This window comes from Protopterus annectens, chromosome 2.part1 (genome assembly GCF_019279795.1).
Source record: "Protopterus annectens isolate FY-2018-M chromosome 2.part1, PAN1.0, whole genome shotgun sequence".
NCBI classification, from domain to species: domain Eukaryota; kingdom Metazoa; phylum Chordata; order Ceratodontiformes; family Protopteridae; genus Protopterus; species Protopterus annectens.
Genome location: NC_056729.1, coordinates 1,510,304,482 through 1,510,326,627, shown reverse-complemented (window position 1 = coordinate 1,510,326,627; position 22,146 = coordinate 1,510,304,482). Strand labels below are relative to the sequence as shown.

Below are 22,146 nucleotides of genomic sequence, written 5' to 3'. Positions count from 1 at the left end.
AAAATGATAAAAATTTGTCCCATTCTTTTTTAAATATACCTTTTATATTTTGGTTGAACGTGTTAAATTCAACCACTAATCTTTTTTTATATACTTCTTTAGTCTCACCACCATTAGCATTAAAACCACTAATGTTTCCATCGTCGACTTGACCTTTTATAGGTTGGAATTTGGTTAACCTCCCAATCTCTACTTCCTTCCTAATCTCTAAAACAAATTCCTTAGGGTATCCTCTCTCCAAGAACATATTTTCTAACTTATTACATTCTTCAATAAAATCAATCTCTCTACTCGTCATCCTGGAACCTCTCACAAACTGCCCTTTTACAATATTTTTCTTACAATGTGCAGGATGACAACTGTCGTAATGGAGATAGGAATTACAGTATGTATCCTTTCTGTATACCCTAGTTTCAAACTGATTGTTTTCCTTTAATATTTCCACATCCAAGTAGTTAATAAATTCTGTATTGATGGTATATGTAAAACTTAAGAAATTAGTAGTAGAGCTGATATAATTCATAAACTCTAAGAATTTTTCTTTTCCCCCAGTCCAAAATATAATGATATCATCAAGAAATCTGTGATAAAGTATCCAAATTTGTTTATACCCGGAGTGCAATACATATTTCTCCTCCCACTTAGAAAGTACAATGTTAGCAAAAGTGGGAGCGCATGCAGCTCCCATAGATACTCCTGATCTTTGTTGATAGTATTCCCCGTTAAAGGTTAGGAAATTATTTTTAAGTATAACATCCATTAATGCCACTGTGGCAATTTTCTCTTCATGTGTCATTTTTTCATCAGAAAATACCATTTCTTCAAAGTATTCCATCCCCTCTTTATGGGGAATGCTAGTGAATAAGTCTATAATGTCAATTGTAATAAAAATTAAATCTTTCCTATATACTTCTGGTGTAAGTTCTCTAAGAAAATCCCATGAATCTCTTAAAATCGTCTTATTATTGACCCATATATGTTTTGCCTTATGATCCACATATTTGGCTAGAGGTACTCTTTTTGCTCCCTCAGCTGTAACAATGGGTCTAAATGGAGGGTCCATCTGGTTTTTGTGAATTTTGGGTATCCCAAAAATTGTGGGTACCCTTGGTTTCCACACTTCCAAATACTTATACGTCTTGTTATCAATCACTTTCTCTAAACTAAATCTTCCAATAATAAATCTACTTTCTTATATGCTACTAACATTTCATTTCTTGATACGACTGAATATTTATTTTCGTCATTCAGTATATCATACATTTTTGCTTCGTACATATTCTTATCCATGATAACAATCCCCCCTGCCTTGTCCGGTTTCATTATTCTTAATATGGGATTCCTGTGTAATTCTTCCAATAACTTAAATTCACCCTCTTTCAAATTGTGTTTGTATTTCATTTTACCATTGACTTTTCCTTCTTTTTTCCTGATTTCTTTTTCTAAAACGTTTTCAAAGTTTTTTAATTGTGGAATCAAAGGGGGGTTATACATAGAACTCCTAACCAGTTGGACTTTATCAGTATTATTTCTATTAAAACCAGCCCTAGATGCTAAAACAGATAAGTTAATTTTCCTCATGAATAACTTAATATCTAAAATAGTAGTCGTGACATCACCTTTTTTCACTGGGTTATATTTCAAACATAGAAGTTATGTTCTTACCATAACGTTCCATGTTAGTTGTCTTCTTCTCGCCTTCTTCTTGCTGGATGGGTTCGGAGCCGACCTCGGCTCCGACTCGGCCACTCTAAAGCTCGAGAGTTGGTTCCACCGGCTCGAGGCTCCCCTTATATCCCACAATGCTAGGCGAGAGTTACCTCAGATCTCGTTTGTAAGCTAACCCCAGCTTATAACAGTAACCGTATAACTGTAAAACAGAATCCACCTCTAACAACAGGAAGAAAAAGGGTGACCTACATCCTGAACCAAGAAATATGCATAATAGCATATGACTAGAAAGAGGTGGTAGAAAGAGAGGTCACGATCACAACTCCTCTAGGTCTGTCCGGGCCAGGGGGAAGGAGGGTGGGGCCTTAAGAAGAAGGCGAGAAGAAGACAACTAACATGGAACGTTATGGTAAGAACATAACTTCTATATGTTAAGTTGTCTATCTCGCCTTCATTCTTGCTGGATGGGACCGTCCCTAGCACCTTGTCCCGGGTGGCCTAACGGAACAGACTCCTGAGAACAGTGGAACCAAAATTAGCTCTATGCCTAGAAGCTAAATCCAACTTATAATGGGAAACAAAAGTGTGAGGAGTAGCCCAAGTAGCCGCTGCACAAATGGTGTCAATAGGCAGTCTGTCTTGGAAGGCTAGAGAAGTAGCCAAAGCTCTGGTGGAATGGGCTTTAGGCTTATTAGGCAGTTTTGGTGTCTAATCTCATAAACAAGGGTAATCAGAGATGTTAGCCATCTGGATAAAGATACCTTTGAAACTGGAAGTCCCTTTCTGCTTTCCGCATAGGAGACAAACAGCTGATCAGATTTTCTGAATTGTTTCGTCCTGTCCAAGTAGTACCTTAATTGACGATGAACATCCAGACAGTGTAATTTTTGTTCAGACCTATTTGAATACTGCGGGAAAAAGACAGGGAGGTCAATGCATTGGTTTAGATTTGATGTTGAAACCACCTTAGGCAAAAAGGACGGGTTAGTTCGTAAGGAAACTCTGTCCTTATGGAACACAAGGTAAGGAGAACGACAACTGAGTGCTTGAAGTTCTGAAATTCTTCTAGCTGATGTGATAGCCACCAGAAAGAGAGTTTTCCATGATAATAACTTTAAGGAACATGAAGCTGCAGGTTCGAAAGGGGAAAGAATCAAAGAAGCAAGAACTAAATTTAGGTCCCAAGGAGAAGGAGGATTTCTTACAGGAGGTCTGAGAAGAAAAACTCCTTTCAAAAAGGCTTTGCAGAGTTTGTGGGACATTAGGGCAGATTCAGAAATACCCACATGGAAATTAGAAATAGCTGCCAATTGAACCTTAAGAGTAGATGGAGATGAACCTGCATGGAAGAGTTCAGCAAGAAAATCAAGGACTAGTTGGATGGAAGCGGTGAAAGGATCTATGTCCTTTCCTTGTGCCCAATATGAAAAGCGTTTCCACTTACTCAAATAAATCTTTCGAGTGGAAGATTTATGGGAAGCTATCAAAATATCTCTAACAGAGTGAGATAATTGAGGAAGCCTGGCTACGGTTGGAAGTGGAGGAACCAAGCAGTGAGGTTCAGAGAGGGGAGGGAGCGATGAAACTGACCCGACTGATGGGTCAAAAGATCTGGAACTAGGTCCAGACTCCACGGTCGCTCCAAGAGAAATCGATGCAGAAAGGGGAACCACACTTGCCGAGGCCAGTAAGGGGCAATGAGGATCAATGAGGCCTTCTGAACGATAGCTTTCTGTATTACTTGAGAGATCAGTGGGAAAGGAGGAAATGCATACAGAAGTCCCCGGGGCCAAACTTGGACTAGCGTCCCTGCTGGGTTGGCCTGGTAAAGGGAATAGAGTGAAGTATTCTCTGCACTTGCTGTTTTGGGGAGTAGCAAAAAGATCGCAGCAAGGCTGACCCCACTTGAGAAATATCTCTCACTACAGAGTCTTTCAGAGACCACTCGTGAGGCATGAGAATAGCTCTGCTCAACTTGTCCGCAATGTGATTGGACTTCCCGGGGATGTGCGTTGCTATCAGAAAACGCTGAGAAGAAATCGCCCATTGCCACTGTCTGAGTGCTTCTCGACACACGAGGTATGTTCTGGTTCTGCCTTGTTTGTTGATGTACCACACTACAGACATATTGTCTGTCTGGATTGCAATCGTTCCCAAGGGAAGAGAGTCTTGAAGGGCTTGCAACGCTAAAAGCACTGCTCTCATCTCCAGAACATTTATGTGCAAGTGGCATTCGTTTGGTCGCCATGTGCCCTGGACTGTCCTGCCCTGATAATGCCCCCACCCGATCAGGGAGGCATCCGTTGTCAGAGTAGCAACCGGAGGAGGTGGAACAAATGGTCTCCCCAACAGGAGCTGGGGGGAAGACATCCACCACATGAGATGCTTTTTGCATGCTTGCGTGATCATAATGGTGTGAGACATTGGAAGTTCCTGGTATGACCATTGAGAAAAAAAGCATCCAATGAAGGATCCGCATGTGGTATCTGGCCAATGGAAGGAGAGGTATGGCCGCTGCCATGATTCCCAACACCTTTAGAACTAACCTGGCTTTGGCTCTGTTGTTGTTGAGAAGTAGTGATACCAATTTTTGAATGTCTGATATCCTTTGGTTCGTTAGTGTTGCAGACATGTTTACAGTATCTAAATTTGCGCCTATGTAGGTAATAGTACGACAAGGCGACAAAACAGACTTTTCGCAATTTATTGAGATACCCAGTTTTTGACAGGCGAAAAGTGTAATTTCTGGCCATCAGAAGGAGATGCTTGGTGGGAGCTGTGAGGAGCCAGTCGTCCAAATATGGAAACACCTGGAATCCTTGTCGTCTCAGGTGAGAAGCTACCACTGCCATGCATTTGGTAAACACCCGAGGGGCAGTGGTGAGACCAAAGGGCAGGGCCCTGAACTGAAAATGACTGGTTCCCAGCCTGAAGCGGAGGAATCTTCTGGAGCGTCTGTTCATTTTTATGTGATAGTACGTGTCCTGAAGGTCTATAGAGCACATCCAGTTTCCTTTTCCCAATAGGGGAAGAATGGATTGCAGCGTGACCATCCGAAATCTTGTTTTCTTGACCGATCTGTTCAAGATACTGAGATCCAAAATTGGTCTCCAGTCCCCTGTTTTCTTTGGAACTAAAAAGAACCTTGAGTAGATTCCGGATCCTAGTTGGTCTGCTGGCACTGGCTGAATAGCTCTATTTGCAAGCAGTTTTGAAATTTCCAAAGCTGCTATATCCCTTTGAGCGGGTGGAACATCTGGAAGGGATTTTTTTGACTGATTTGGAAAACGAAGAAAGGGAATAGAATAACCTTCGGAAATGATGGACTGTACCCATTTGTCTTGTGTCAAGGATAGCCAGGCTTCTGGGTACAGTGACAATCTTCCCCCGACTGCCTCCGAAGATGGGCAGTCGGGCAACACCTCAGGGATGCTGAAAGGGCTTATCGGAAGACGTTTCTCGATTGCCCTGGTTCTGCGGACCCCCTCTGCCTCTAGGGTGACGTCTACCATTGTTGTTCCCCCCTCTGCCTCTGGCGGGGAACCGACTCTGTGCGTCAGGCGAAGTCCCTTGAGATTGTTTACGGAACCACATCTTTCCCCCCTTCTGGCCTTTGGGGTAAGGCCTAGAAGGAGTAGAAAAACGGACTCTGATGGCAGAAAGGGTCTTGCCATCAGTCTCGCACCTAGTCAGGGTTTCTTTCACTTGTGGACCAAACAGAGATGATCCATCAAAAGGGGAGTTCGTGAAAGACGTCTTGAAAGGTTCCGCAAAATTGCATAGCCGCATCCAGGCGTGCCTACGTAAGGCTACCCCTGTTCCTGCGGCTCTGCTCGCTCCATCGGCCGCATAAGAGAGGAGGCGCATGGAGGAGTTGGAAATAGAATTAAGGATAGCCAGCTGCGTGTTCATTTTCTCTTGGAAACCCGTAGCTGTAGGGTCCTTCAGCATTTCACTCGCTTCTTTGATCAAGTCCCTTTGAAGACGAGTGAAATGGCACAGGTAATTCAGCGAACGCATAGTAAATGTCGCTGAGGAGAACATCCACTTCCCGTACCTATCCATGGACCTAGATTCCTTGTTAGGTGGATGGACAGGCACTGAAGGATCAGCCAGTTCCTTCTTTGTGGCGGCAGCTACCACCATAGCATCAACAGAGACTCCTTTTGATAAAAATTCCTTGTCTGATGGAGCTGTGATGAATTTGGAGGGTCTCCTGGGAGTGGGGTCCACTGAATCAGGAGCTGTCCATGCTTTTTTAGCAACCACCTGCATGAGGGGGGCGAAGGGGGGGGACACCCAGGAGGTGGAAGGACGAGAGCCAAACGCCTCAAGATACACAGATTCGTCCTCCGACGGGTTGAGGGCTGGCCAATTTCCCCTCTGTTTAAGGATCTCCAGAATGTCTGCAAATGAGACATCTTCAGAAGGGGAACGGGGGGAACCCTCAGAATCATCCAGATCTGTGTCCGACGTGATAGACTCAGGTGAGTCAATGTGCTTCCTCTTGCACTTCCTCTTACGAGGGGGCTCTTCTGCCAAATCAGGAGAGGCCTCGGAAGAGGATGAAATCCTCAAAGGGAGCTCCTGAGAAGTTGGCTCTCTGCGGTCCGGGATGAGGGAGTGAGTCGACTTACCCTGAGGCAGCATAGAGGGAGGGGCTGACGGAGCCGACTGTGGAGTAGAGCCAGGCTCTAACACACTCCGCATGACCTCGAAAGCACCCCTGTCAGGCAGAGCCAGAGGTCCCCGCTCCGAGGAGCTAAGGACCCCCCTCGGCACCGACAGTGATGGCTGCGAGGCCGATGTCGGAGCCGAACTCACCAGCGCCGAAGCACCGAGAGGGAGAGGGGGGTCGGACAAGGGTCCGATGCCACTCACCCCCTCGGAGCCGACGAGGGAAGTCCGGCGCCGAGATTCCTCCATGGAAGAAAGCGGAGCCGACGACGGGCCGAAGACAATTGTCTCGGCTCCGAGGTGACCACAGTCTCGGTTCCGACACGACCCGGCTCCGAACTCAAGAGAGTCGAAGGAGGAAAGAGTTGATGGACGGGGGCCAGGCACCGACTGATGAGTCGGGCTCTGAAGCATCTGGGCTAGTGCCTCAGACTTGAGTAGTCGACTCACCACCCTCTGAAGGTCATGATCGGACAGCCTCGATGACCTAGAGGAATGAGACCTTTGGCTCCGTTCAGACAGCAGGGGAGATCCTGGAGCCGAATGAACGGAGCCAAGAGAAGGTGACCTAGACCTCTTTCTGGTTGTCGGCTCCGAAGATCTCGTCGGAGCCGACACGGGTACCTCGATAACCTCGGCTCCGGCCGGAGCCGAGGAAGCCACAGAAACTGTGGACTGAGTCTTATCGGCTCCAGCCGGAGCCGATAAAGGCAAAGGTTGAACAACCTGAGGTCTCGGCTCAGAAGCCGGAGCCGAAGACCTCGATGCCTTGGAGGGCTTCCTGTTGAGACAGACAGGGAATCCTCAGGCTTCAACAAGCCTCTCAATATAAGCTTGTTTTTTCTTTCCTGCAGGACCCTGGGGCTGAAGCCATGGCAGACAGCACAGGAGTCCTGCAGGTGCAAAGGCCCCAGACAATAGACACAAGAAGTGTGAGCGTCTGTCAGAGACATTTTCTGACAGCACGCATCACACTTCTTGAATCCGGAGACCTTTGCTTCTTTAGACATAGCCTAACTGGTGAACACAAACACACACTCAAACACACCAGTTATACCCTGTCAAAATTACAAAGTTTAGTAAAAATACTAAAAATAAAGTACAATAAACAGTAGTACACTACACAAACACTCCCTAGGGAAGGGAAGGCCTAAGGCCCAAGGGAAGAACTAAAAGTTCTTTAAACAAGAAACGGGAAAAATTAGGTTCGGGGATAAAGTTCAATGAACTACACTAATTTAAGAATAATTAAACTAAAAAAGGGGTAAAAAGAGTAACTTTTATAGAAAAAGCTAAAACTCACCAGGAACCGGTAGAATAACCAACCTCGAAGCTGTAGCGGCAAACGAGATCTGAGGTAACTCTCGCCTAGCATTGTGGGATATAAGGGGAGCCTCGAGCCGGTGGAACCAACTCTCAAGCTTTAGAGTGGCCGAGTCGGAGCCGAGGTCGGCTCCGAACCCATCCAGCAAGAATGAAGGCGAGATAGACAACTTAACATCCTTACTTAAAAGACTAAAATGTTCTTTATCTAAAACTATATCACTAAAATTGTAAATCGTAAACCCACCATACGTACATTTGATATTGTTTTCTACAATAATCTCATGTTCAATTTCATCAATATTGAGTCCAGAGAATGGGGTATCTATTAATAAAATCTCCCCCTCCCCCTCCCCCCTCCCTTTGGAAAATTTCCCATCCTATTCCAAGAATATTGTTCTTGTTCTGTTCTTTGTAAGGGTGGGAATTCCTCTTCATAATCTTGTTCATTTATTATTCCATCCAAATTCTTCCTATTATAAAACTTATTTCTATCATTAAAAAATGCAGGTTTCGGATAACTAGTATTGTCAGCGTATTCCTTGAGATCCCTATTTAATTTCCCAATCTTCCGCTGTAGAGTAACTTCACACTTTGAATCCACATCTTGTCTAATATTAAAATATTTCTCCCTTTCCTCCATAATACCAAAAATAAGATCCTTTTTAATAAATAAATCAAGCTCATTAATTTCATTTTCAAGCATGATTTGTTTTCTATCATTTTCCTCTATAATGAGTTGTACAATGTCTAATCCACATCTATTGAACACTTTTAACAAACTTTGATGAAATGTAGACCCTATCTGCACATTATTAGGGTATTTGTGTACCCTTAGTCCTTTAGGGACAATCTCTTATCTAAACATTCATGTAAATACCCATTTTCAATAGTGAGCGTTCTATATTGTAACATCAATTTATACATTTTGTCTAGTTTCATAGCATATGAATCACCATCTGGACATTTATTATAAAAGTTATTATTGTCCAAGTTAAAGTGGTATTCTTTTTTCAACCACTCATTAGTTGATTTATGGTTCGGATTAACAGTACCTTGTGTTTTGGGTCGAGCCCCTCTTTCAGATGGAAGACCATTATTCGATGTGTTCCCTCCTGCGTCAAAGTCCAGAACTCTCGGTGTTCTCCTAGGATCGAAAGACTTGAAATGAGTTTCTCCAGGGTCACCGGCGTAAATATCTTTGCCTATAAGCTCCCTTTTCCTCTTTGTAGCTTGAATGCTACCCACTTCTAGGAGTCCACCTTCTGAGTTCTCGTGCGCTTTTCCAGGAAGTAAACTACGGCACAGGGGCGTGAGCAAATCGATAAGTTCCGTGAGTTGCCCAATAAGCTTTCTGGCTTGACCCGTTTCTTCCTGTCCCTCCAACGCCATAACCAGATACAGCTCCGTGAAGTTTCGTCTCAGCACTCAAAAACCAACCAGATAACCAAATAAAGCAAGTGTAGCAACTCAAACAAAAACCAATAATGCACGAAAGAGGTGCTGTAGAGACGAACCAGCCACGAAGCTATTCCAAATAGAGTAGTTTATTCCAAAACAGACAACCAAAACATTAACGCTCTTCGTAAATCACACTGTGCGTTTTCGTCCCAGTAATTAGGACTTCGTCAGATACACTTTTAACAGTCCAATTTACCTTTTATACTAAATTATAAACTAATTAACCTATTAAAACAAACTCTGTTCATTCAAACAGACAAATCCAATTCTATTATCCCTCATGAATATTCATTAACATTAATGTTCAATCATAGCCTCACCTCAGGCTTTGTGCCCGCTGAATGGCACACAGCAACAGTTATCCCACTCCACAAGGGGGGAGGCACCACAGACCTCGGAAACTATCGCCCCATTAGCCTGATGAGCCTGGTCTGCAAGGCCATGGAACGTATCATCATGGAACTTATAAACAAAGACATTGGTAATCTCCAAACTCTGGACCCCACCCAGTTCGGGTTTGTAAAGGCAGATCATGTCTCCTAAACCTGATAGACTTCTTTGAAGCAGTCACCAAAGCCGTAGACGAGGGTAAGGTGGTTCACACAGCCTATTTAGATCTTGCCAAGGCTTTCAACACCATCCCCCACTCTGGAATTATAGATAAACTCACTAAACTAGGTGGTCTAAATCCCTATGTCACAAAATGGGTCGCCAACTGGCTCACTGACAGAACCCACACTGTGAAAGTAGCAGACTCCAAATCCGACTTCAGACCAGTAACAAGTGGAGTACCACAGGGTTCAGTCCTGGGTCCTCTCCTGTTTGGTATCTACTTCTCTGAAGTACAGGCTAACACAGAAGGCCTTTGGCTAACGAAGTTTGCAGATGATTGCAAACTAGGGCCATAATCGAAACTCCTAACGATGTAGACATCTTACAAAAGGGCCTCACTGAGACAGATGCCTGGTGTCAAAGCCATGGCCTCAAGCTCAATGCCAAAAAATGCATTGTCATCCCCTTTGGTAAAAACTCTGTACCCATGAACTACAACATAGGCGGTAGTATACTTAACACCGAAAGTGTGATAAGAGACCTTGGGACACAGGTGGACAGTAGTCTCTCCTTTGATAATCACATCGCAACAGTAGACAGGAAATCCTTCTACATGGCACACCTCATCACAAAAGGCTTCTCATCCAGAAAAAAAGAGGTCATTGTTCCCCTCTACTCATCACTCATTAGACCCATTACAGTGTACAACGCCCCTTTTGGTATGTACCTCACAAGACATCTACAACAACTGGAAAGGCCGCAGAAATACCTCACAAAGAGGATTACCGGCCTCAAACAGATGCCCTACGCAGACCATCTAAAAAAACTCCAGCTTTATTCCGTCGCATATCGCCTACTCAGAGGTGATCTCTGCCTAACATACAAAGCTATGTCAAACCAAGAGCTGTTGGACATGCTCCACTTAAAGAAATCCCAATCCCTCTGAGCTACACACTCTAGGGACCTAAACCTTGTCACCATAATAAACAGAACATGCCAGAGGGATAGATTCCTGTCCCAGAGTCTTCCCATACTCTGGAACAAACTACCTATCTATATAAAACAAAGCTCCTGATTAGCACTCTTCAAGACAAATCTTGATGACTGGATATGAAATAGGAAATTCACCCCGGGGATCACTTCTGTGGCTTTGCTCGACAGTGGCACAGGAAAATAATCTTCTTGGCTGGCAAAAGCCAGGATACCTTTTTGGCTGGGCTTGCATAGGCCTTAGGGCCAATAGCCTAGTACCTACCTATGAATCTATGAATCTATGATATCCAGTTGTCTCATGCACAGAACATGTGGTTAAGTTCAGAATATACTTCTCTGAAGTCAAGGCTAATGTTGAAGACATCTTGATAATGTCTGCCGATGACTGCAAGCTGGGGGCAATCACTAAATCCTCCAACAATGTAGATATTCTTCAGGGGGGTCTAGATCAGACAAATGATTGGTGCCAGAACCATGGCCTAAAACTAAATGTGAAAAAATGCATTATCATATCCTTTGGGAAGTCAAATACCCCTGCAAACTGCAATATCAATAGCACACCCTTAATAGTTGACACAGAGGTAAGAGATCTAGATACACAGATAGACAGTAACCTGAATTTTGACTGGCATGTGTCCACAGTGGTGAGGAAGTCCTACTATGTGGCACAATTTATAAGTAAATGTATGGTAGCCATATCTAATGAAATTATGGTCTCACTGTACTCAGCCCTCATTAGACAAATAATTGAGTACAAAGCAACATTTGGCTTGTACATGACTAGACACTTACAGCACCTGGAGTGACCTCAGAGGTTCTTCACAAAAATAAACACAGGGTGTAAACAACATGTCCTATTTAGCTAGACTAAAAGATTAAAGGCCAAGACTAAAACTCCTTTACACACAGTTGTAGCCACTTTGCTGACCACATAAAGCTCAGATGTCTGACTGCAGTTAAATGAATGAATATATAATTAGCAGCTACCTTAATGCACTTCAGCTCATTGTCGTCAGCTATAAACAATGTAAACTATACCCCCCACACACACACACACACACGCACACACACGCACACGCACACACACACAAACACGCACACACACACACACACACACACACACACACACACACACACACACACACACACACACACACACACACACGCACCTTGTAACTGTTTATCCTTCGCTATGTCCAACTCAGAATTGATGGACATGCTCCACCTAAAGAAATCCAAGTCACTGTGAGCCACGCGCTCTAGTGAGCTAAACCTCACCACAACAATAAATAGAACATGCTGGAGGGATAGATTCCTGTCACAAAATTCCTAACTACATTAGGCAGAGCCCCTCACTAACACTCTTCAAGAGAAGCCTTGACGAGTGGATGGGTAACAGAAAATACACCCCTGGGATCACTTCATTGGCTCTGCTTGACAGAGGCTCAGTTAATTAATCAATGGGGAGGCGAAAGCCGACACACTTTGGCTAGACTTATAAATGCCCTCGGGCAGATAGCCTAGTACCTACCTATGAACCTATTACATGCATTAGTTCTCTTTATATTTTTCCACTCGCTAATGCAGAAAGTAAATGGTTGCTACAGTATATGACTTCAGTCACAACACATCCAGATTTCATGCCATGAATAGGCATTGTTTTTTTTTTTTTTTTTTTTTCAGTGGGCTGTCCTCATACATTAATTCACGCCTCTGGATGCTCGATGTTCTGATGGGGTTCATCATTTCTCAAGCTAATTTTTCTAAAGACCTGTAATACATGTAGGATATTTGACATCTTATGTGGATAAGCAGCTGGAGGACAAAACTAACCATAGGAGGTGGTGGTGGGGAAGTTCCCTGTGCAGACTATTCACTCAAAGGTCATTAGTTTACTTACTTTTATGCATTTATTTAATGCTTGTTAACCAGATAAGCTGGCTGGTCCAATAACCTTTTTAGCCATGACTTGGGCCAAATAGACGAACATCCACAAAACATAAAACATCAGACAAGGTATAGCAATGAACTTTCCATCATAAAACACACATATTTTACAAATAAAGCATAAACATCTGAATATGAAGCAGCATATAGCATATAGTAAACAAAATGTAATGACATGCAAATATGAAGCAGCATATAACAAAACATATGAAAATAATATGAAAAAAGGTATACTGGTACAGAAGAAGCAAGAAAGCATAAAAGGGAAGATTATAACTGATGTAATGAAACTGATAATATAAAATATAGAAAAGTGGAGAAGGCTTATCTGATGTATGGTGTGCTCACATATCTGTTGCATCTTATCTGGACATTTCTGAGTTCTTATTCCACTAACTAACTTTCAAATGCAGTTTATTAGAATTCACTACTTCAACAACTATAACTACTGCCTCAAGGCCAGAGTCTTGCTGGACTTCAAATTTCAGAACTGGGGCTGTAGTTAAATGAAATACCTTTTATAGTTTAACCAGGTTGTGCTTTAGCTGAAGCAAATGTAGATAGTTTAATAAAGGAACACCTAACCTCTATAAGTCTATAAAATTTAAGAAATTAAACTTTTTCACACTGGCAGTGGTTCCATCTTGTTAAAAAGTCCAACATTTGGTACAGACTGGATGGGATGGTTTCCTAGAAGTGAACAGCCAGTTATGAAGTAAAGGAAGACACAGATTGCATTTATTCATAAAACGACAGCTACAGTGCTTAGGCAGTTTTCAAAGACATGCAGCACTGAAAACAGTAATAAAAATAATGCCTAAAACCGAATACATTTGACCCAATACCTGGAATATGAAAAATCCACGGAAAAGATGAATCAAAAGGAAAGAAAATATACATTTGGTACAGTTGGCACACAAGAGCAATCTTCCTGGTTTAGGAGGGATAGTACAGTACGTACCTGATGAGGATTATTTCAGGTTTGTTGCAACGTTTCTAACATCCTTGGCAAGAACAGATAACAAAAAGAAACAGAAATAAAAATCATACTTTGGAGTCCTCCAACATCAGCTCTGACATCTTCCTGCAGCCATCTATACTTGTAAAATATCAAAAGATGATATGCTGCTGAAGGGAAAAATGAGTACAGGACCAGAAAAGAGAACCCATAAGAAGGCAAGCATTTTTGATTTGCCTTACATGGCAAACTTTGCAGTATTTTCCAGGCTTAAATCAACACTTCCGAAGACGGTACAAATCCTCTACCTAGCACTTTGTATAGCAATGGAACAATGAAAAGTAATCCTTGTCTAGGAACTGATCCAAGGACCTCCAGCATTCTTTGCATTGTCAGTGCATTATGGACTAATAAGGTGTCTCTAGACAGTTACGTATTAAGCTTAACTGTCTAGAGACACCTTATTAGTCCATAATAAGGTGTCTCTAGACAGTTAAGTATTAAGCTTTGTTTAAGAGCTAATATTTTTCCTTTTGCTTACTTAACATTTGTTTACTTGGAAAGTCCCACATGAAACAAAGCCAATTTTCAGCAGAGGCCAGGTTGAAACACTCTAGACACGTCTTTGTAACATGGGAGGAAATTGCAGCACCCAGAGGAAACCCACACGAATGCAGGGAGGACATGCAGACTCCACACAGAAGACACCCCAGCGAAGAATCGAACTGTTGAACCTTTTGCTTGCATCTTTTCAACTACAAAACCACCAGCTTGGTGATTTTCAAACACACACTCTCACACTCACACACACACACACACACACACACACACACACACACACACACACACACACACACACACACACACACACACACACACACAGACGTGCCCTCTCTACCTAACTAGCATTGTATTTAACAACTGAAACAAAAGGAAAACAATGACTCTTGCCAGGCAACTGAACTCAGGACCTCCAACATTCCATGTGGTTGTCACTGCCTCTGGACCAACAAGAAGTCTGACAGTTATGTAAAGGAAATCATGGAATCTGGAACGGAATTCTAGAAGCAGAAGTCTGGAGAAATGGAGATGCACAGAAGTGAACATCCTCCTTTCGTTCTACTTTTACATTCTCCATAGATGTTTTTGAAGACTCAGACTACGATCTTCTTCCAAAGAACCTAAAATGAAAAAGGCATCCATAACATTGGGAGACATCTCAACAGGACAATTTTCATAAAAGGGCTTCCAAGAGTCTTGCAATACATCTACCAGTCTATCAAAGAAGTTGATGCATCTCCCAGAGATAATTTCATCAACAATCTTAGCACCAAAGACTGAAATGAAGGCTTGCCAAAATAAAAGCCAGAAAAGAAGTCTGTAACTTCAAGGCTAATGACCTCTCTAAACAAAAAGCTTATTAACTGGACAATTTGGAAAAAGAAAGTGAAGAAGCTAAGCCAGCAATATCACCAAACTATAAAAAAAAATAAACTTTTCCTGATGAACTTTATCTTCTTTTTTTTTACACAAAACAAAAAACATTTGCTTGTCTGAGAACCCAAACTATACACATGTTGAACTCATCTCATAAGCTTCCTTCTTGAAACCGCTCCATGTAAATGTTTTCATCAGTAATTCACATCTACCTAACTCTCCCTCAAAGGAGTTCATGACATACTCCACTTTTATTCTTCTCACAGCTATATGGTTGGCTCTCTATCACCAACAAATTCTTGTCTGCCTTATTTGAATCCATTAATCTTCAATCCTTACTTAATTTCTCACGTTGTATCTTTTTATATATATATATATATATATATATATATATATATATATATATATATATGTGTGTGTGTGTGTACAAAATGTAGCAGAGACTCTACATATGCTCTAACATGCATTACCTGTGCTTTTGAAATATAATATGTACTATTTATCCACACTTGTGTATTTCTCTAGACAAACCTAACATGTTGTAACCAATTCTAAAGAATAAAGCTATTTACTTATTTAGCCATGGTCTTACCTTGATGGAATTTTTTTTAATTTATTTTATTTGTTTTTTTCTTTGCCTACAAGAATATTTAGGGAGGGCACTTAGCATGCATTCTGGAAAAATATGGAATTTCATTTATTTAGTGAGTTCAGTCTTATGATAAGGGGATACCATGGCAGTGGGAAAGAATGAAAACCAACAACCTACTTCATTATTACTAGGATATGCATATGTATGCCACCAGAGTACTGAGATTGCCACACAATACTAAATAAAAAACACAGCAATGCAAGTCATAATTCGTAACACAGATTCTCTTAAATGACAGAGTTGTTAAACTCCTTTCCAGAAGAATAATTTTACAACTCACTCCCTTAAATGTATAAATTCTATATAAATTACCTTCTTGACAGGTAGGTCCTATCCAGCTATTAAGGCAAGTGCATCGCCCATTCAGAGGGTTACAGTATGAGTTACCAGTGCAGCCACAAGTGAGTAGGCAATCAGGCCCATATCGATTCACTCCACAGTCTGTGAAAAATGGAAGCAAAAGTTATTAAAACTCTTGATCATAACTTCTAGGCACACTATCAGCAGTGAGTAACACAATGTCTAAGCAACTGGAAAACAAACTGGATGAAAGCAGTGAAGCATAATTATGTATCAGTAGCAAAGGTACTGAATTATGTATGGAATATGAGAAACACACTTCTTGCTGTTCTAATGATAGAATATTTACTCCTATAGTCAAACAACAGGATGCCTTGGAATTACAGTTATCTGTAATTAATAGCACAGTACAGCTCTGCTAGGAAGCTATGTATAGAATGGGAATTTTCAGTACTAGGAAACTGTGTATAGAAAGAGAATTTTCGTTGCCAACAAAGAACTAGCATGAATGGCATGACGTAGCTGGGATACATACGTGGTAATTTTATTGTAAGTTGCTTGTGAATAAATGCACTTCTATACTCAAAAATAATTTTATGACCCAGATGAAGTTTTTTTTTTTTAAGTAGAATAAAAGAAGCTTCTATATTTAAGGGATATGTAAGAAGTATAGTTATCACTTTGAAAAAAAAACTGTAGGAGTTTACCTTATGAAAACTACTGCCAGGTTCTTGGACTTCATTTCCCCTTTATAACAGTTACTCTTTGCTTCCATAACACAACAGTTGTCTTATTAAGGTGGAATAATAGTAGTGGTCACTTTCATAGTTGCTAGAGATCATCTGACACAGCCACACAAAAGGTTAACGAAGAAATTAATGAACAGAAAACAGCACTTGTATATCTTATTGTTTAATTCAAATGGGATTTTGTTCTCAGTGGAGATCATGAAATAAATGCATACTGATTCAGTTTATATACAAAGATAAAATGTTAAGCACAGGTAAACAACAGTTAGCAGTTTAAACAACTAAATTAATGTAAAATTTAGAAAACTCCAATAAATGTACAATGGTGTGTTTTGAAGAGGAAGCAAAAGAAGCACAGAGGTTCCCATCTGTGCACATAAAGAACTGGCTCTTAAAAAGATGAACTCACAAGGAAATATCTATTTTTCCTCAAGTTATACTATAAAGGATTATGGCTGGGTCTCTGTTCAATAAATTATGTCAAGAAATCCACCTTGAAAGAGAACTAAGCTTACAAGGTTTATTTCATGACAATTTCAGGACCACAGAACTACTGGTTATTTTAACATGCATCAAAGACACTCACTTCATACCCATTCATAATGTTTTGAAATACACAGAGAAACATAGTAAAGCCAGGGTATTTAGTGATCCACTGCTACAGACTCCTAGAGCTGGGAAGTCCAAAAATATGACTGTTCTGCATGAAATGACACCACTGGCAGCCTTGAACAAAGTATAATTTTGTTTTGTATCATGTTTCGAAGTATGGCTGTTGATGTCATGGTCATGTGGCTTTACTGGTTTTAAAGCTGTTAATTACTTCATTTACAATTTGATGACAGGATTAGTACCACTAAGCCACTGGCCTCTTTTTCAGAGCAGACCCAAGATGTACTGACTCGGGGAAGTTTGGCCTGGGCAGATGTCATGAAAATGGAGAATAATGCAGTAAAAATAACAACAGAAGCAGGAGGCGGCATGAATATGAACATACTGGAGCTGATGAAGGGAAAGCCAGAGCTAGATGATGATTCTGCAGCTTCCAGGGCAGAAGTTTTGGATCTGTGTGCAAAGGTTTTCAAAGAAATTCTGGTAATATGGACTGAACATTTTCTACAGAAATTGTACAGACTGTTGTGCCAAAGAATAAGGTAGAAAAGGAATGTAGTGGAGAAGAAAGAAGGACATTGGTAGCAGGGCAAGCAGCAAGGACAAGATGATTGCAAGACAATGAGGACTGAAAATGCACTTGGATCATATGCAGCTGTAGCTCTAAGTGGACATGAGTCAGTGAAAAGGCATGTGCTTAACTTCATGGAAAGAAAGCAACCTGTTCTCTGGATAAGAACTAAAAATAGGCAGCCAATAAATAGTGGGAAAGATGTTAGAACTTTAAAACATTTGGACACGGAGACATTTATTTTTGAGATCTTTTCTGTAGCAGACAAGTTTATAAATAACTGATATAAAAAGTTTCTGTGAACTATGCATGGACTATCCCTAGGATTCATTAATTAACCACCTCTGGCTCCAAGAGATGCAACCAAAAAGAAGACAAAGTAGCCTCTGCATTGTGTTGACACAGGCGCCCTACTCAGTCATTCTACCACACACACACACACACACACACACACACACACACACACACACACACACACACACACACACACACACACACACACACACACACACACACACACACACACACACACACACACACACACACACACACACACGCACACACACACACACGCACACACACGCACACACACACACATGCACACACACACGCATGCACACACACACACACCACCATACCTCTTACCTATCCCTCAGTTTACAGAATGCCATTAATGTATTCTCTTTTTTTCCCTGCCACTCATAAATCACAGATGATTATAGTCAGTCAATAATGCCAGACATTACAGTTTCATTCCTGTTACTGTTCATAAAGTGCAGTGTGATGCTAAATCTGCTGGTCTGACAGCTCAGATGACTACAGCTTTGATTTGTTAATGAGTTGCTTCCTGTTCCAGGGTATAAAGTTTGAATATTTCCAATTTAATTTGCCTACTGTGAACAAATCACTTAACCAGGTACTGCTATGGGGTAATTGTGAATTTCGGCTACTCTCCCTATAGGTCTCCTGGTCTGCATACCTTGTAAGTGACTATGAACTTAAGTGATTCTTTTGAATATTTAAAAATTTAAAAATTCTCCCTGGTATCTTCTAGTTCTCCTGCTGGTTTTGTCTGGGAGTCTTCAGCACAGCCATTTAGAGGTATGGCAGCTTCACCTAATACATGGACACCCTCTCAACTGTCTCTGATCTTACAGACCCTACTGATTTTGCCCTATACCTGCCCTGCCCCTTGCAACTGATGGACCATTACAGTCAGTCAGAAGTAAATAGCTTCAAAGGCGGTTACTAGGCTAATGGCCCTAGAGCCCTTACAAGCCTAGCCATATTTATCCCGAGTTGCCCCAACTGTTGGTGGTTAGGTGAGTGAAGTTCGCAAAGGTAAGGGTCTATGGTAGTTAATACCAACTTCTTCTGTCCAGGAATGATATGAGCACCACCACCAAAAACTGCTGTTGTCATACTTTTTAACTGGCTTAGGGTAATCTTTACAATTCCCTGGTGTCTAGTGTCACCCAACCAGCCAATACTGCAGGATTATCTTGTTAATTTAGGGAGGTTCAGAGGCATGACAGCCACACACACGCATGTGTACACACACACACACACACACACACACACACACACACACACACACACACACACACACACACACACACACACACACAACTTCTTCCTGGCACTTACCTTTAATGCAATCTCACCAATTGAATGTAATGGGCAAAACATGAACTTTTGGCCAAGTTACTTAACTTGTCCATTTGAGCCAGGGCAGACCAAATGGCTAATGAGTATAAGCTGTTCCTCTGATATGCCTCATTAGTATGTAGCCCACGCCATGTAGGATCAGAGCAGTGGGCCAGTCTCTCAATAAGAAAGGGTGTCTGCCAGTAATAGTGGCCCATGTTATGACTTATCTCTGCTGTTTGGCCCTTTTCCTTTTAAACAACTTACCTCCAGTGGACCTTAAGGCTGCAGCCCACACTATTGCCTATCCCATTTCCTTTCTCATAAACCACTCAATAAGGGAATCCACTGTTCCCTCATAAATCACCTATACACTTCCTGCCCACAGTCATCCCTTATACATTATGCAGACGACTCTACAGTCATCACCTCCTCCTATACTCTCTCTGACTTTCATACACTTACACAAAACTCCTTCAACCTTATCGAAACTTGGCTTTTTAACAACCAACTCTTACTCAACCCCAAAAAGACTAAATTACTACTTTTCCTTTCTAAATCACTCTCTCAATACAAATCCACTTTCACCATCACATGCCTTAGCAACACTACCATTAAAGCTGAAACCCATACTAAGCTCCTAGTTGCGATTACAGACAACCAACTGAAATGTGACCCTCATGTATTCCACAGTGTTAAGAAGACTCATCAAAAATTAGGTCTTTTGTACAGAAATAAAAAGTTCCTAACTGTTGACTCATGACAGACACTTGCCCAGGCTTACCTCCTCCCTAACTTACTATATTGTTCTCAAAACCTAACTAACCTTCAGTTGAATCTCCTCATAAAATTACAAACCACCTAAGTAGTTAGATTTGCATCTAATAATCCTCTTAGGTCACATCACTGTCTTGGCCTTACTTCTCTAAACTGGCTAGAATTCCCTCTACATCTTCAATTTTCTCAACTTACCCTCATTCACGCCATCATATATCAACCCCACTCCTGCCCTTCCATCTCCACCCTGGTCTGCCTCTACACCCCTCCTCAAACTCTAAGAAGCTCAGATCAATTGCACCTGGAAATTTCTAAACTTAAGAGCTCTTTTGGACAACAACTGTATAGTTATTTACCAGTCCTTTCACGGAACAAACTTCCCCTGTCTCAATGACAAATAAATCAGACACTTGACTTTAAGAACGCTCGAAAAGACTACCTTAATACTACCTGGACCTGTCATTGTAAATATCCTACATGAACTCTCTGCTGCCTTCCCATATTTCCCTCTCTTACTCTACTCCTACTGTGCTTTTTATTCTATAACTTGTCATCATATCTGATTCTCCTTATCTCAATACATTCAGTATTCCCTTCTAATTCACTTCTTTCTTACCCTTCTCATTAACTTCTCCTTCTTTTCCCCCTCTCTACTTACCTAACTTTCCTATTTTCCTATTTCTTCTACCATACCTCCTATCAAATCTTGTAATTCAAGTTTAATCCCCAATTCTATAATCTCCTCCCTCTCCTAACAAACTCTCTTCCAACTAGAATTCTTTCTTGCACTCTATTAAATTTTTATTGCTCAAATTTATTATTGAAACTCAGGTTTATTTCCAAAATCACTGTAAATTGATGTGTGTAAATCCTACTATAACTGCATAATCTCCCCGGGATTCATGAACCTTGCGCCAGGCGCCCGCATAGCGTTGGCGTTATAACGCCAAATATGGCTGCTGAGCGATTCAGGTATGAATGAATTCCACGTGCACTACCGGCGTGCGCCGGACCGTCTCCGCCCCCCGGCGTAGGTATGCAAAACACACTGTGTGCGGTATTGCACCATGCAAATGAGGGCAATAGCGATCCACGAAGTGGCGCAGGCGTAGCGTAAGGGCACGGAAATGTAAACCAAAAAAAACGGTTTACATTTACCCAAACATACCGGAGGAGTAACGGAAGGCTGTCAAAGTCAGGTATCATATAGGTGCAATATGCCAATGTGGAAAGGCACCGAGAATGTCCAAAGAAAATATGCACAAAATGTAAAAAAATGACATAAACGGCACGTACGTAGAAAGAACAGCAGACCCCCGGGATGTGTGCACAGAAGTTGTAAAGCAATGAAATAATATGATAATGGTCGAAAAGAGCATTAGAACACAAATCAGCTGCACAGCCACCACACACCATAGTATGTATGTAAAGCTGCAACCCCAGCGCAATGGTTGTCAAGGAGTGGAGGCGGTGTCCGCGCCGTAACCAGGTATTAGTAGTCAATTCCATGCAAATGAGGCAGATAATAGTGAATCGCAAAAACGGGCGCCAGCGTAAGGATGGAGCAAACGCGAGCGGTACTACACCGAGGAGTGGCCTACACCAGATACATGTCAACCACACAGGGTGTGCCACCGTAGGAGGAAGGATATTGGAGGACAGCAAATCTGGGCTGTACAATGCACATCACAACATCATGACTGGCGTGTTAGGAAATAGATGCGCTGACAGTACAGAATGCGCGTACAAATGCATGTGCACGAGGACGACTAAGTTCCCGAAACCAGTCATGTGGACGGCCTCACCGTCAACAACCAGG

The 22,146-nt window shown here is 41.8% G+C and overlaps 1 protein-coding gene across 1 annotated transcript in view; it reads right to left on the bottom strand.

Moving 5' to 3' along the window:
• The window catches only part of MEGF6 (multiple EGF like domains 6), a 2,184,612-nt gene that overhangs the window by 7,575 nt on the left and 2,154,891 nt on the right, over nucleotides 1–22,146 (bottom strand). The window contains exon 33 of the mRNA XM_044062967.1: nucleotides 15,984–16,112. Within this exon, the coding sequence (XP_043918902.1) occupies nucleotides 15,984–16,112 (129 nt within the window). The remainder of the gene's footprint in view (nucleotides 1–15,983; nucleotides 16,113–22,146) is intronic.